The following is a 17,231-nucleotide window of genomic DNA, read 5'->3' on the forward strand; positions in this document are numbered from 1 at the left end:
CTGGGAATTTATAGTTTAGATATATTTAAGATTATGTATAAAAATGTATAAAAATACAGATACAAAGTTATTCATGGAAGCATTGTTTATGATGGAAATAAACTGTCTAACAGTGAGGAATTGGTGAAATATACTTTGTAATAGCATAGATATTTATGATTTTAGTTCGTAAAATCCTCTGGAGACTTTTTCATGTAGCTCATAGCAGTGAAAAGCTGACCCTTGAAATTGAATATACTCTTCAGTAGTTAAAAATAATGTTGCAAATTAATATTTAGTGATATGGAAATACATTAATATGTCAGTGAGTGAGCAAAACAGGTTACAAAACAGCATGGCCCATTTTTGTAAAAGGTATATGCAGACACAGATAATATAATGGTAGTTGGATTGCAGGTGATTATCACCTTTGTCTTTTTGGCTGAGCTACATTTTCACATTTGTCTACAATAAACAGGTAATGGATTGTGTAATGAAGAATAAGTAAAATGGAAGGAGGGTGGAGGGGGAAGGTTATCTGTAGCCTATTTCACCTGACTCTTTCCCTAGGTGAAGTTTGCCAGAGATTCTGGCTCTGACGGGCACAGCGTTAGTTCCCGGGATTCTGCAGCTCCTTCCCCTGTCCCTGGTGCTGATAACCTCTCTGCTGATCCTGTTGTGTCACCATCCACATCAATGCCTTTCAAACCAGGGTAAGATACTATGGTTGTATCAAGTTCTTTTATGGCTTATAAAAATGATTCTTAGAGGGGTTCAGAAATAGAGATAGAGTTAAAAACTAAAATAATTCTAAATAACTGGAAAAAATGGGATCAGGGAAATGGGGAAAATACGTCAGATTTTTCTGACAAAGGTTTAATATTCATAGGCTACAAAAGCACTAACTCAGAAGAATACTTACAAAATTCTGGAAAAAAACTAAGCAAAGGGTGTAAATACAAAATTATATACTCATGGAAAAAATGTAAATAATAAGCATTTGGATGGAAAGGTGTTCACCTTTAGTAGCATTCAAAGATTATGCAAATTAAAGAAGAGTTAAAATTCTCTTTTACAGCCATTAAATTGACACACATTTAAAACAACAATTTATTTATCCAGTATAATTTGGACTTGTGATTCTGGATTTTGTTTTCAGTCTTTGAATATGGTTTATTTGCTTTCAGGGAGCCAGCTCTTCGTACCAAATCTAACTCCCTCAGTGAACAACTTACAATAAACACAGTAAGTATAAGAGTCTTGGCCAGACATGGTGGTTCATGCCTATAATCCCAACACTTTGCAAAGGCAGGAGGATTGCTTCAGCACAGGAGTAAAGACCAGCCTAGGCAATATAGTGAGACCTTGTCTCTCCTTAAAAAAAAAAAAAGTTTTCCTCCCTTACCTCTAGTGTGCTGAGGTTTTAAGTGCTTAGAATATGGTAGGTTAGGAAAAAAAACAGTTAAGAACCATTGATTTAGCCTAGAAATCAAGGGTTACTTTGTTCATTTCCCCTTACTTGGGAGTCAGTGTTAGTTAGCCTCAGCTTCTGCATAGGGATTCAAATCTTGATTCTTATAAGCATGTGACCTTGAGAAAGTTATCTAACTTCTGTGATCCTCAGCTTCTTCATTTATAAAAAGGAACTCAGTCTCATAGCCTCTTTTAACAGTTTTTGTGAGGATTAGAGATAATTTGTGAAGTGCTGAGCTCAGAGCCTTCGTTTAGTGTGTCTTTAATAAGTGGTCACTGCGATTATTATTAGGAGACTGGTGTTCAATTGAGGGAGGAGCCTCTCTCAAAGTGCGCTTCAACTTTAGAAATATTGTTTATCCAGAGGATTATGTTAGTGCTTAATCCTAGGCCCTCTCTTCTACTTGCTTTCTGTGACCTTGAGCAATTTAGCCTCATGTTTATTTCCTCATCTGTAAAATGGAGATATTGCCTATCTCAAAAAGATTTTTATGACTTTTCAATAAAATAACGCCTATGGAGTTTTTAGTATTCTGTCTGGCATATTGTAAGAGCTCAATAAACATTAGCTCTTGTTATTATCATAAGTATTGCTAACATTACATATCTTTATACTTTCCTTCCCACAGAGGAGTTCTGTACTAATTCACCAACTGATTGACTTTGAGCAGGTCACTGAGCCTCTGTGTTTCCTCAGTTGTAAGATGAGGGTGCCAGCATGCTCTTTTAGTAAAATCTGGATTTGAATGCCTTTAGGAAGGATACATGTAGTAGTTTGCCGCTGGCCTGCCTGGTCTGTCAAGGCTTCTTAGTTTGCTGCCTGAGGACCAGACAGTAGCTGAAGCACTTCAGGTTCTAAAGCCTTGTGACCTTTACCTACTGCACTGGGAAACAGAGTAGGTGCATGTGGTGAAATTGGTGCCAATAGCTCTCCAACCCTAGTTTAGTTGTTTATATTTAATCCAACAGGAATTATTAAGCAAATAATTGTTTTGAAGTGATCTCCTAAACCCAGAAGTTAAATCAAAGAATTAGAAGAAAATTGAAGAAAAGTATTATCTCAGATCTTTGACCAGCCACAGAAACGGTCCACTATTGGTTCCATTGTACTCTGTAGTCCTAACTCTTGTTACCTATTTCTAAGCTATAGTAACTTCTAGCAGACTAGTCTCCAACTATTTTTCTTTTTCTTTTTTTAAAACAATTTTTTTTAATGGAGCAAAACTCACATAACATGAAATTAACCACCTTTCTTTTTCTTTTCCATTTAAGTTTTTATCTTTTGTTTTGAAGAGGTAATTACATTTATATGGCACAGTTACCAAAACAATATAACAAGATCTACATTGTGAGGACTCACTCCTATTCCTGTCCCCATCTACCCTATTCCATCTCGTACCCCTTAGGTGACTGCTTTCATTAGGTTCTTATATATTCTTTCAGTGTTTCTTTATGTAGGTGCACACAAGTAGGAATGTGTATTTTATTTCTCCCTCCTTTCACAGACACTAAGTGTCATACTCTGTGTATAATGCACCTTGCCTTTTCCACATAACTATATGTATATAAAATGCAGAATCTTTTCATGTTGGTGTATAGAGAGCTTCCTCATTTTAATCTGTAGATAATGATATTCCATTGTGTGCATATGATTTATATAACTAGTCCTTTCCTGACATATCCAACTTTTTGTAGATACATCTGGATACAAGAGATGTATCCAAAAAAAGTTCATCAGTTAAGAGAAAATAAGCACATACTCCTAGTATGTTTATCGACGAATTATGTACATAAAGTACCACCAATCTCTGTAAGCAAACTCAGTATCTTATGTTTGTAGCTGAAAAATAATAAAAATGCAGCCTGGGCAGCATGGCGAAACCCTGTCTCAACCAAAAATACAAAAAATTAGCGCCTGTGGTCCCAGCTACTTGGGAGGCTGGGGTGGGAGGACTGCTTAAATCTGGGAAATGAAAGTTGCAGTGAGCTCCTGAGATCATGCCACTGTATTCCAACCTGGGTGTGATAGAGACCCCATCTCAAAAAAAAAAAAAAAAAAAAAAAAAGATAGTAATAATAAAAAAAATGGAAGTTATGGTAATTTCCTTCTACACCCAATAGATCGTCTTGTGCACCTTTGTACTTCTTGCCATTCTGAAATTTTGGACCAGTTAATGGAAGCTTCTGGCACAGAGTCTAGTGTGTAGTTAATGCCAAGTCATATTTTAATGAACCTGAAGTTAAAACAAAGAGCTCCTCTTTCCTTTTCTCCACAGATCTCTTCTGAATATCTATCCACTGAATTGCTTCAGGCTTTTGAGTGAGGGTACTGTCATCTAAAATGCCTCCCTCTCTTAATATCTCTACCTTAGTTTTTCATCTGTAAAATGAGACTAATTATGCCTGCTGGGGAGACTTGATTGAAATGAGGTAATACATGTGAAACCACTTTGTCCGTTCCAAAGACACAGGGAATTATTTTTACTGCTATTAATTATCATCTATGTATGCTTCTATTGCAAGAAATCTTTGATTCTCATTTTCTAGAGGAAATGCTCTTAAATAGATATGGTAGGGGGATTTGTTGAAGGAATTGATACAAGAGCCAAAGGGATAGAGCTGCCTGAAGGTGATGAGCCTTGATCATGGTGATTTTTGTGACTTTCCTCTCTTTTTAGAGTCCCGATGCAGTCAAGGCCAAGTTGATCTCTCGGATGGCTAAAATGGGCCAGCCCATGCTGCCCATCCTTCCACCACAGCTGGATTCCAATGATTCAGAAATCGAAGTATGTCCCCTTGGCTGTATTAGAATGAATAGTACAGATGTCACCATCATCTTTCTTTTCATTTGGTTGAAATGATTGTTTTCTGCCTCTAAGACAGAATCATTATTTAGAGGGCAAATAGGCAAAATCATACAGATTGGTATTGGTACATGTATTTCTACGGTGATTAGTATTTCCCCTGAGAGATGGAAGCAATTTTATGGATCTTTTACAAGAACCAGACAGTTTTCATTCGTTGATTTGGCCTTCTTTACTAGAATCTCTGTTATTACTAAAGATCACCTCTGGGCTTCATGATGCCCAATCCTTAGCAGGTGCTCAATTCATACTTATTGATCGAATGTTTAGATTCTTTTGGGAAATGTTGGTCTTCTCACTGATAGTGCCTATCACTAAAGCTCAAACTAATATGTCTTTTGACCTTGTATGTGGTATTTTTGTGTTTGTTTTCTATTTAGAAGTTCAATAATTTTATTGAAATCAAATCTGTAAGTTTTCTCCCGTTGTTATTTGCTTTTGACATTATGCTTACAAAGCCTCCCCACTTTCAGATTATAAATATCACATGTATTTTTAAAGATATTTATCAATATTTTATACTTAGATCTAAATTTTTAATCCATTTGGAATTTGGTGTATGCTATGAAGTAGCTTAATTTTAACTTAATTCTTTTCCAATGGTTCTTTATTGAATAAAATCATCCTTTCTCAATTGAAGTGAAATACATAACTTAGATTGATTTTTGTTGTTCTTTTACTTTGATAGAAAATAAGGAAAGGGTGATGGTCTTCAAATTTTTTCTGGATTATACTTTATATTTTACATTTTTGTTTTATTTCTTCTTGGAAAAGCTGTACGTAGATTTAACATCTTAAAGGAAGATAGGGTTTCTGGGGCCTATTCTTAAAGGATTAATTTTTTTATGGTCTAGAAATGTAGTTCAAATAAGAATGATTTTATTAAAAATTTCATTTGCTACTTGTTCATATTAGAATAATTTATAATTATAGAAAATAAACATATTGAACAAAAAAGGGCATTAATCTTTATATATTGCTTTATAACCTGATTTTTAAACTTAATGTTAGATCATAAACATTTACGTTAACATAAATGATTTAAGTAAATAAAGCGGTTTAAAGGAAACCCAGTGTCCTGTCATTTTATTATAATTCCTTTCCCTCTATTGTTGGTCATTTAGGTTGGTTAAGAGCTGTAGAAATCTAAAACTGGGATGTTTTTCTAGAAGAAACTATCAGGGGACAGGGGGAAGTTCTAAAGTAAAAGAATGTCTGAAACTTCAGTCCTTGAACTATAGCATAGCAGATTACAGTCACTATATATTGTGCCTCAAGATTTTCTGTTTCTTATATGAAGCAAAAAGATATAGAATAACTTTGTTTGGAGTTATAGCTTTGATTTTATGAAAAGCTTTGGTTTTATGAAAAGAATGTTGGAAAAACATTCTAAAGCTATATTATCCCAAAACAGCATGTTAATGAGGTGCAATGAATCCTGCGTTATCTGATTTTCATTGAGTACCTGGAGGCCTATGGAGATAATTTGTCAGAAGTGAAGAGGCTGGATTGTTCCTTGCAGAAGACCATTTTTTTTTTTTTTTTTTTTTTTGGTGGGAATAGATTAGATTTGCCTTAAGGTAGCTACTGGTTTGGAAAATGATATATTCTGAAGAGTGGTTAGTTAGCTGCTTCAGACAATAGAACATCAACCTCTTAGAATATTTGTGGAAATTAACTATATTTACTTATTCAATATTATTTACAGGGAGAAGGATTCTTTATTGCGTAGCAGAGTGCTTTTTCTCCACAACTCACACCCTCAACTCTTAGCCTTCTGCTTACCTTTCCTTCCTCCTCTTTGCCTAGAAATCCTGTGTTGGAAGCAGGTTTAGGGCAGACAGTCAGCCTTGGTCTTCAGTAGAGAGTAACCCAAATGCTCGTTCCTGTTTCAGGATGTGAATGCTCTGCGAGGAGGTGGGCAGCCTGTGGTGACTCCATCCGTCCAGCCCTCTCTTCAGCCAGCCCATCCAGCATTACCACAGATGACCTCACAGGGTAAGGAACCTCTCTTGAGGCTCTGTGGTCTTGAACTGGGTCAGCACGAAAATTATCACTGTTCCTTAAACTGTTAGGCTGCATTGTTTCAGTACTGAGGACTAAAGTGCAAATGTAAGAGTGTAACACTTGTCAGTTTGTCCCTGGGTAGGGCATTTTCAGACCCAGAGATGGATTTGGCTGCTTTGTTGTGATTTCTGCTGTGTTGCACTGTGAGTGTTGGAAGTCTGCACTCAGCTATTGCGATGTCTCCCTGGGTGTGTTCTGCACTTCCTGTCAGCAGATGGGATCCTAGGGCTGAGTCAGAAGCACATGAGAGCACCCGGTTTCCTTCTACTGGCTCATTCCTGAGATTCCAGTAGAGCTGAGTGTAGGGAGACTAGGCAAGGAAAATAGTGGAGTCTGAAGCATGATGGTGTGAAAGGTGCTAGTCCAGACTCACACCAAGAAGCATGGGTGGATAACAGTGAAAATGTCTCCCTTTATTTTAGCACCTCAGCCATCTGTTTCTGGGCTCCAGGCACCTTCTGCTGCCTTAATGCAAGTTGCATCTCTCGATTCCCATTCAGCTGTATCTGGAAATGCCCAATCCTTTCAGGTAACGTTTTACAACCATATTAATTATATCCTATAATTTACTGTGGTTCTAGTCAGTCTCTTTTCTTCTTCCTGTACAATTCATAAGTAGCAGTTCCCAAAATCAGAGTTTGTAATTTTTTTCCCTTCCTTCGTCACCACTTTCTCATCTCTAAACAGGCAAAGGATTAGCTACGTTAGAGTGTCGTAAAGATTAAATGGAAGAACAAGTAGAACTTCTAGTACAACGTAGTAAAGGTCCAATCAATGTTTGTTTCCTGTACTTTTCACACATATCTAGTTGAAAGCTGTGTATTCACATTCCTCTGTATTCTTTTCTATCAAAAGTTGGCAGGCTAACATTCTGCAGAATATATTCAGCAGAATGGTATGGTTTAAAAGTGGAACCATGTGGAAAATGTAGCTGGACTCTGCTATCTAGTAAACTTCTCTTAAAGAAGGCTTTTTTCCTGTTATCATAGAAGACAATGGCAGCAGCCTGTTTGCCAGGGGTAGTAGACTCTTTCTTCTGCCTCAGCAGACTTGGTGGATAAGACATATTGTCACTAATAGCAGGGGCTCACTTCTTGGTGATGCTTAATGCAGGTGTGGGAGTGATGGTGGATAGGCCATGCCTCATTAAGATGGGGAGTCTCAAAACTGGAAAAAGTCCCATGGTTGCCCTCTTTTTACCCACCCCTCCTCTCCTCCATGGAGAATTACTATCCTATAGACTAAGAATTTTTTTTTTAATGGGTGAGTAGTTATAGCTATACCTGGAAATGAGCTAGACTTCCTTATTTCAAGGAAGAGTAACCATCCTCATTAAAATAAAAGCTGCTGTTTATTGAGCACTTACCATCTCTCAGGCATGTAACTTAACAGCTTTTCAGAACTTTACCTGTCTCACTTTATTTGGTCCACACAACAGCCCTATTATTATTATCTTCCTCTTACAGTTGATGTGACCGAGGCTCAGAGGAACATGAGAGCTCTTGGTCTTGTGGATTAGCATCGGAATCTGGCAGGGGAGAGGCATCCTTGGAAATTGACAGATTTGGTTTGGAATCTCAGTGAGCACTTCTTTGAACTCAGTGGATACTAAGCAGAATTTTATTAATCTAAAAACTTCTTAGACAATAGACCTGATAGTGGGGAATGAATCCCCCACTTAATTAAATCATCTCATCAGATGACTGGGTAGTGACCCAAGATATACTTTCTTCGGTTTCTGGGTAGGATCTTAGTGGCCAGTTTCTACTGGGTTACATAGATAACTCTCCTGCTGCAGTCCTTACCCACTGCCAAACCCCGGTCTCATCCATCTCTAGCTTCAGTAAGCTTGAGCCTCCTCCCAGCTCATCTGCTTTATTCCACCAAAGAAAAATGTGAGCAAAAAAGAAAGACATGAATGTTTTATCAACCAGTGGTAATTCGTTTCTCAGCCCTATGCAGGTATGCAAGCCTACGCGTATCCGCAGGCATCTGCCGTCACCTCCCAGCTGCAGCCAGTTCGGCCTTTGTACCCAGCACCACTCTCTCAGCCTCCCCATTTCCAAGGTAGGGAGTGATTCCCTCAGTTTCTCGTCTCCCGCTCTTGCTGTGCTTTCCCTCTTCTTGCTCCTCTTTCATTTTCACTCCAACAGCTCTCATTGTTTCTTCTCTTTTTTAACAGCTTTGTTGAGATACAATATGTGTTCCATACATTCATTCATTTTAAATGTACAATTCAAAAGTTTTTTAGTAAATTTGCAGAGTTGTGCATTTATCACTACAGTCCTATTTTAGAGCATTTCCATCATCCCCCAATATTTCCTTGTGTCCATATTCTGTGTTTTGTTTCTTGGATATTCTCCCCTGGCCCTTTTAATTCCTCTGTTAGGGTAGCTAGAGTTTAGAGAAAATAGTAAAAGAGTAAATCATTGGAGGAAATTGGGAGAAAGTTGAACACTATAGGTGTTTAATATCTCTAATGAAAGCTGCTTTGTTACAATTTTTAAATTACAAAAATAAGAGACTTTTATAAAAATGTCAAGCAGTGTGAAAAGGTGTAAAGTGAAAAGTTGCTGTCTTTCCCATCCATTAAACACCCTGACCTTGGGAAACTGTTGTTAACAGTTACTTTGGTAACTTTTCAGATGCTTTGTATGTGTGTACAAGTGTGAGTGTCTAATGTAAAAAACCAAACCAACATAAAGTGTAAACTGCTATGATGGAATCTTGCCTTGTTCTGCTGTTTGTCTTCTGCTCAGTAGTCAGCTTTGGTATTAGGACAGTGGTAGGAAGAAGCCAGGATGTCCTACAACATAATTTGTGGTTTTGGACTGGTCAGGATTTTCTGGATGCAGCCTTTGTCTCTCTGTCCTTCTCCATCTGGGAAATGCTTTTTCCTCCATCAAAACTGTCATCTCCCTCTGTGAAGCCTTCCCTGACTATTCTCTGTCCCTCTTTCCTCTCTTCCCACAAACACAACTGTGTATATGTGTCACCAAAGAGTTAATCATGTTTTTCTCTCTGCTACTTTTATACCTAGCATATGGTCCATGTTTTTGCACTTAATACACTCGCTTGTAATGATTTGTTTACACGTCGGTCTCCCAACCAGACTGAGAGCTCACCAAGGGCAGAAGCCATGTTTTATTTACTGCTGTATTCCTGGTACCTGGTACCTGGTACAATGGCTGGCATACAGCTAGATGAACGGGAAAGCAATCTGAGCTGTGCATGCTGTCAGTGCAGAGTGGACATACTTGTGCCCTTGGATGCAGCCCTTGATGCATTTTGCAGGAACACAGCTTAGTTGTTTAATTTGAAGCCCTTTTGCCTCTACTCTCCCCACTACATCTTCTCCTGACAGGGTGAAGTCACCTATAGCATTTCCTGTGTATCGAAGTATTAATTTCTTTCTTTACTGGAAGAGCTACTGGCTTTTCTTCAGACAGTTTCCTCTGCACCAGTTTCATAAGTTTCTTTTTGGCTTATGTCTATTTAGGATCAGGTGATATGACTTCATTTCTCATGACTGAAGCCCGGCAACATAACACTGAAATTCGAATGGCAGTCAGCAAAGTGGCTGATAAAATGGATCATCTCATGACTAAGGTGACTGAGTCAGGGTTGGGGCCATGTTGAAAGTGGGGATGTAAACAGGGAGCAGCCAGAGCTATAGGCAAACTCTTCTTTGGTTTCCTGTATTGGTAGTAGTTAGAGGTTATTACCCTACAAGGTTAGTTATAATTATGTTGGGATCCAGTTAGTAGGAGAGAGCTCTAGCTTACAGTTAGAGATTATCCCAGGAACTCATTAACCCCCTTAACAAAGGGGTCAAATCTTGGGTAAATTGTATTTCTTCATTTTATAATTTCTCACAAGGTCTTTCCGGTCTCCCTTTTGTAGATTGAAGAGTTACAGAAACACAGTGCTGGCAATTCCATGCTTATTCCTAGCATGTCCGTTACAATGGAAACAAGCATGATTATGAGCAACATCCAGCGAATCATTCAGGTGAGAGTGATTGAGAATAGACCACTCAGGCTGGAGGTCTTACCCATGTTCTCTTCCCAGAGGGACTGCCCTTTAACACCTCCACCCCAGAAATAGAGAGCCTCTGATAAATGCCACACTTGGGTTAGACAGTTCTGGAAAATCCATTATGGCTTAATTCTGTCCAAGTGACTTATCACTATACATTCTGAAGAAAACTCTGCTTTTTTGACCATACCTCAGAATTTCACTTCATTTTATAGCTATTTATACACTCAATCCATTGGACCTAGTGATTTGTATCCATTAGGTATAATCTGATGTGTTATTTTAACATACATGTGGACATAAATTCTAGTGTTTTGTCTCAAAATAGGTTAACATTGTCACCTGTCAGTTCAAGTTGATTCTGTTCTGTCTGTTGCTTTTCTCTCAAGACACTTAAATTATACATCATATATTTTGAATTTAGGAAAATGAAAGATTGAAGCAAGAGCTCCTTGAAAAGAGCAATCGGATAGAAGAACAGAATGACAAGATTAGCGAATTAATTGAACGAAATCAGAGGTAATGACAGGTATGGGGCCTGGCTAGGATGGACCAAAGGGTTTATTGTGTGTATACCAGCTTAAGTACACGTATTTGTTTAGGGCAGTATGTATGTATTTCTGCCATTTCTGTTTCCTGCCTGTCATGTGAATTATTGCCTGTTTTCTGAGAGGCGTTATAGCAAAAGAGCTCAGTAGGCTGTGCTGTAGGGCAGACCTGTGTTTGATACCTGCTCTGCCCCTCATTCATTTTGTGGCTCTGAGCATTTTATTTATTCCTGCTGGCCCTAGTTTCTTTATCTTTAAAACTAGTATTATTACTTACAGAACTCTGGTGTCAACTCTTCTCTCTTCTGTGTGAGCTAACTCTATTTTATCCACAAGAACTTAGCCAAAACTTCACTGATTCCCATATAAAACCTAAGTATTTTGTACTTTTTATAGATACTCCTGAAGATTTGGTGGGGTGAGCAGGGAGGGTGAGTGGAACACATCACAACACAGCATTCCACTTAAAAAATCATTCTCCCATATTTCTCTTCTCCACTGTCTCTTGTCTCCCACACAGCAGAGGTGGGAGTGGCTTTCTCTTCTTCCCTCTTTCTTACAGCCTCCCTACTCCTGTCTCTTTCCTCCTCATTCTCATTGTCACACACCCTTCATATTCCTGTCCTCTCCATTATTCAGGGCAGTTCACCGCTGGCCCAGATTCCTGCTTCCAGCCCGATTTCCTTAGATCTGACTACTTCAGATCTAAGGAAAAGAAAATGCTTTCAGATTGCTTTTGATAAAGGTATAGAGTAGCAATGTTGTGAGGACAGAATGGGCATTGGGTTGTGCCTGCCATATACTCTGTGCTTGATAAATGTTTTCTTTTTCCCTATTTCTTTCACAGGTATGTTGAGCAGAATAACCTGATGATGGAGAAGAGGAACAACTCACTTCAGACAGCCACAGAAAACACACAGGCAAGAGTATTGCATGCTGAACAAGAGAAGGTAAAGCAACTGGGGAGAGAAAAGCCCAGGTCAGGATGGGTAGAGCTAAGGAATGGTCCTGTGTACATATTCACCAGTAGGCTTTCCAGCAGAATTTTTGCCATCACTGCATAAAGAACTAGAAATCTCTCAATAAGTTTTCACGTATCCATCATCTACATTTCTGTTTTATAATATGCTTCACAGTAAGGCGACTCAAAATAATCACTGATCTCAGTAATTTGATTGGGTAAAAATTACACAGCTTATTAGAAATGAAATTTATTCTGTTGACAAAATTAACAGAAAATTTCCATTATGGCAGATAACAGATATGTAGGTTCTTTTTAGTGGAATTTAAGATTGTTTAGTTTGCTCCTTCATCCGTGTCTGCCAAAGCATTTTAAAATGCTACTGTTTGACCTCAGTCCTTTCAAAATTAGGAATTTTGACCCGTTCCTGCAGTAGCAGTAAGGAAGACTCTAGTGGGTCTTGGGTTGGGATCTGCTGATTCTGAAGCTCACTTCTCCTCCCCTTGCTCCAGTGATGCTGTTTATCCCAAATGGATTGCTTCTTGTTAGGGCTACCACTCCTCAGCTAGGAGATTCTGACTTTTTCATCTGCTGTCTTTTTTCCCAGAGGTTTAGAAATCGTTTACATTTTGTATTTGTGTTTTCTTGAAAACCTGAAAAGTTAAATACACTTTATAACTTATGACGTTTACTCACTTTCTCATATTCTGGTAATGAGGATTCCTTACTATGTCTTTTGCTAATCTTTGTCTTCTCTTAGCCATAGAATCTAAGCAAGTAATGTTTGACCTCTTATCCTCAGATGCCTTGTCCTGCACAGCCCTTTCCAATCCTGACCCTGTTCTGTTCCCATTACTTTATACATCTCTTGTTGATGCAACTGACTTCTAACGCCTACATCAAGATCAGCAGTCTGTGACGTTGTTCTCATTAGGTCAATGACAAGTTCTGAAGTCACTTCACCACCCCCCAGCCACTAAATGCACTTTTTACTATTTCTACTTTTATTTTTTCTCTTCCTTTCCTTTATTCCTTTTGTTTTTTTGTTTTTTCTTTAGGCCTATAAGGGGCTTCTAAATAGATTATTTGGCTTCACTGTTACTATTCAAGGCTAAAATGATTACTGTAACTAGTTCTAGATCAGTGGTCCCCAAACACTGGCTGCCTCAGACTCACTTGGGGAACTTGATTAAAACTAGATATTCTTAAATCCTGAATCTCCAGAGATTCTAATTTAGTATATCTAGCTGGGGCCTGAATCTGAACTTTTAAAAAGATCCTTTAGATTCCAGGTATCGGAATTACTGCTTTTGTTGGGGATTTCTTTTGTCATAATCTCTGGAGGTGGCAGCATTTTTTTTTTTTTTTTTGAGATGGAGTTTCGCTCTTGTTACCCAGGCTGGAGTGCAATGGCGTGATCTCGGCTCACCGCAACCTCCGCCTCCTGGGTTCAGGCAATTCTCCTGCTTCAGCCTCCTGAGTAGCTGGGATTACAGGCACGCACCACCATGCCCAGCTAATTTTTTGTATTTTTAGTAGAGACGGGGTTTCACCATGTTGACCAGGATGATCTCGATCTCTTGACCTCGTGATCCACCCGCCTCGGCCTCCCAAAGTGTTGGGATTACAGGCATGAGCCACCCCGCCCGGCCATTTTTTTTTTTTTTTTAAATTTTAAATTTTAAATTTGTTTTTTTGAGATGAAGTCTCCGTCTGTTGCCCACGCTGTAGTGCAATGGGGCAATCTCAGTTCACTGTATCCTCTGCCTCCCAGGTTCAGGCAATTATCCTGCCTCAACCTCCCGAGTAGCTGGGATTACAGGTGCATGCCAACCACGCCCGGCTAATTTTTGTATTTTTAGTAAAGACGGGGTTTCACCACATTGGTCAGGCTGGTCTTGAACTCCTGACTTCGTGATCTGCCTGCCTCGGCCAGTGGCAGCATTTTTAAGATATTCAGCATGTGATTCTCATGTTGAGAAGCACTGTTTTATGTATGTATGTGTTCCAATAAAACTTTATTTACAAAAATAATAGGTCAGTTTGGCTTATAGGTCATAGTTTGCCAGCCTCCGAATTAGCTTATTAATCTACCCAAATGCTTTCATGTTGATAAATCCTAGAGATGTCTGATGCCATGCATTGAGCCAGTAGATGCTCTATTTATAATAGCAAAAACAGAAGTAATAATAACAACAATAGTAATCACAGCTAATATCTGCCACAGTCCACTGTGTTATAGATACCATGCTTCACACAAATTTTTGAGGGAATCTCTTGATGCATATGACTGGGATACCAAGTACCACATGCTTCACTGATCATCTTTATTTCAGTGAAACTTTTTGAGCCTTGACTCTCCCTTCTTTTTCTTTTCTTTTTGATCCATTTCTCATGTAACAGTTTTCCTGGTGATCTCTCCTTTTAAAGGGAGATAGGCAAGGTCCTTTCATCCCTGGAAGCAATTTTCTGCCTTTAGACACAACTCAGAAAGGTATAGTTGACTGTTCAATGAATATTTGGTAAATGAAATTGTTTTTCTCTATGATATAATAGTACCACAAAAATCATGGAATAATGGCTAAAACAGGAAGATCTATTAGAGGTCACCTTTTTAGTTTAACCTTTTTATTTTACAGGGACAAAGTAAGGGTCAGAGAATGAAAGGGTAAAAGACCTCCCTAGGACCCCCACTTTCATTCAGCTATATTCCTTTTCCTTTGTAAAATTACCATCTCTCTTGAGTAGCATTTTCTTGCTTTTACCTTGCATGCTTTTTTTCACTGGTTTTCTGAACTCTTGGTTCTTCCCATCATTGCTTTCTTTTTCTCACTCTCCATGTCAGCAGTAGAATTTGATCCGGGGTAGGAATCAGGAAGCCATCCCATCTACTGTGTAGAATTTTTTTGTGTGTTTTCCCTTCTCACTTGACTATACCATGATCTTTAAAAAAATTATAAATACAAATACACCTATATATATATACACACACACATACATACATATATATATACTTTCTGATCACAAAAGTTGCATCTGTTCATTCCGGAAAATTTAGAAATATAGATAAGCAAACATAAAATATAAATCCTTCCACTCAAAAATAATGATTGTTAATGTCTTATTCATTCCCTTATTGTTTTCTGTGTACTTGTGCATTTGGGTGACAGCATTAATTTTTATGCTTCTGATAGGCCTTTCTAGCTAAGGACCTGAAATAAAAAGAGCTTTTGGGTGCTTTTCTACTCTGCTTAACCTTTAACAAGAGAGTGACCCTCCATTTCATTGGCATGCCTTTGGAATTTGTCCCTTCCAGTGTTTTAGCTGCTGCAAGTTCTTCTGAGAGAGGTGCTTGTTCTGGTATTAGTGAATTCTCTGAGCTACAAATAGAAGCAAAGCTCTCTGAGCTCTGAGTTTTGTTTTCATTAGGACATTTGAAGCAGGACAATGAGTAGATGAAAGCCACTCCTATATCTGGAAGTTCTAGATTTCATTGTCATCTGTGTTTAACAGGTGAAAACCTAAGGCCACTGAATAGCAAAAATAAATATCTTAAAGCTTAGTCTAGCCTGGGCGTGGTGGCTCACCGCTGTAATCCCAGCACTTTGGAAGGCCGAGGCAGGCAGATCACAAGGTCATGAGATCGAGACCATCCTGGCTAACATGGTGAAACCCCGTCTCTACTAAAAATACAAGAATTAGCTGGGCGTGGTGGTGTGTGCCTATAATCACAGCTATTCAGGATGCTGAGACAGGAGAATCGCTTGAACCTGGGAGGCGGAGGTTGCAGTGAAGCAAGATTGTGCCACTGCTCTCTAGCCTGGGCGACAGAGTGAGACTCCCTCTGGGGGAAAAAAAAAAAAAAGCTTAGACTAAAGAACACATATACTTTCAGATAGTCATTTATAGCCTATTTATTTATTTTTTAAAGTGAAAGCAAGCTTATTAAGTAAAGGAATAAAAGAATGGCTACTCCATAGGCAGAGCAGCAGCATGTTATTTTTATTTTATATATAAATTTATTTTCTTCTTTTATTTTTCTTCTTTTGAGATGGAGTTTTGCTCTGTTGCCCAAGCTGGAGTGCAGTGGTGCAGTCTTGGCTCACTGCAACCTCTGCCTCCTGGGTTCAAGTGATTCACCTGCCTTAGCCTCCCGAATAGCTGGGATTACAGGCTCCTGCCACCATACTAGCTAATTTTTGTATTTTTAGTAGAGATGGGGTTTCACCATGTTAGCCAGGCTGGTATCGAACTCCTCACCTTGTGATCTGCCTGCCTCAGCCTCCCAAAGTGCTAGGATTACAGGGGTGAGCCACCAAGCCCAGCCTTTATTTTCTTTTTTAGGAGAAGATTTTAAATGCAATCTATAAAACGAATAAAGACTTTGGAATAAGGCAAGGAATAAATATATGTAAAACAAGTGGGCACAGTGAACACAATAAGAGACAAATTATAATAAGGAAATAGACAACTGTAAAAATGTATGTAAAGTATAATAGAGCCGGGCATAGTAGCTTGCACCTGTAGTCCCAGCTACTTCAGAGGCTGGGGTGGGAGCATTGCTTGAGTCCAGGAGTTCAAGGCTGTAGTGAGCTATGGGTCATCCAGCCTAGATGACTTAGCGAGACCCCATCTCTAAAAAAAGAAAAAAAAATTTAAGTATACTAGTATAGGTATAATAGCATAGGGATTGTCATAGTAGTAGCAATTTAATAGTATAAGAGAGGTTGCCCACTCCCATAATTTGAATTTGGTTTAATGCAGGTTGAAGGCAGCCATAACTCCCTTTTTACTAGTTCAGTCTGCATAGAGTTATGTGAGGTTGGTTCATCACTCACATGGAGAACACCTATGTTTAAAGTGACGTCATACTTTGTTATTATTCAGGCCAAGGTGACAGAGGAGTTAGCAGCGGCCACTGCACAGGTCTCTCATCTGCAGCTGAAAATGACTGCTCACCAAAAAAAGGAAACAGAGCTGCAGATGCAGCTGACGGAAAACTTGAAGGAAACGGATCTTCTCAGGGGCCAGCTCACCAAAGTGCAGGCAAAGCTCTCAGGTATGTGCTAGGTGGGGGATGCTGGGATTGTTGCCATTTAAACTCAAGGAATTAAGCTGTTTTCTTTCTCTCGATCTTTTTGGCACAATGCTCATGAAGTTTTTGAAGGACTGAGCCAAAAATTAAAGACTAGTATAAAACCTACATGATTGTTTTACAGAAGGGACAACAAAAGAACTGACTAATTATTTGGAATTGATCAGTGCCACAGTTCCCTTCTGTTTGGGGAGACATTGGCTTCA

At 38.7% G+C, this 17,231-nt stretch overlaps 1 protein-coding gene across 6 annotated transcripts in view; it reads left to right on the forward strand.

Moving 5' to 3' along the window:
* FKBP15 (FKBP prolyl isomerase family member 15) overlaps nt 1-17,231 on the forward strand; it is a 56,700-nt gene that overhangs the window by 27,227 nt on the left and 12,242 nt on the right. For 4 of the 6 annotated variants that reach the window (XM_037739189.1, XM_037739191.1, XM_037739192.1 and 1 more), the window contains 11 exons: nt 550-692; nt 1,167-1,224; nt 4,131-4,238; nt 6,212-6,314; nt 6,806-6,912; nt 8,336-8,450; nt 9,883-9,992; nt 10,287-10,394; nt 10,846-10,940; nt 11,817-11,919; nt 16,818-16,989. In XM_037739189.1, the coding sequence (XP_037595117.1) occupies nt 550-692; nt 1,167-1,224; nt 4,131-4,238; nt 6,212-6,314; nt 6,806-6,912; nt 8,336-8,450; nt 9,883-9,992; nt 10,287-10,394; nt 10,846-10,940; nt 11,817-11,919; nt 16,818-16,989 (1,222 nt within the window). The remainder of the gene's footprint in view (nt 1-549; nt 693-1,166; nt 1,225-4,130; nt 4,239-6,211; nt 6,315-6,805; nt 6,913-8,335; nt 8,451-9,882; nt 9,993-10,286; nt 10,395-10,845; nt 10,941-11,816; nt 11,920-16,817; nt 16,990-17,231) is intronic. The other 2 variants (XM_037739190.1, XM_017530350.2) reach the window with 1 other exon arrangement.

Source organism: Cebus imitator, unplaced genomic scaffold, assembly GCF_001604975.1.
Source record: "Cebus imitator isolate Cc_AM_T3 unplaced genomic scaffold, Cebus_imitator-1.0 Scaffold64, whole genome shotgun sequence".
Taxonomy (NCBI): domain Eukaryota; kingdom Metazoa; phylum Chordata; class Mammalia; order Primates; family Cebidae; genus Cebus; species Cebus imitator.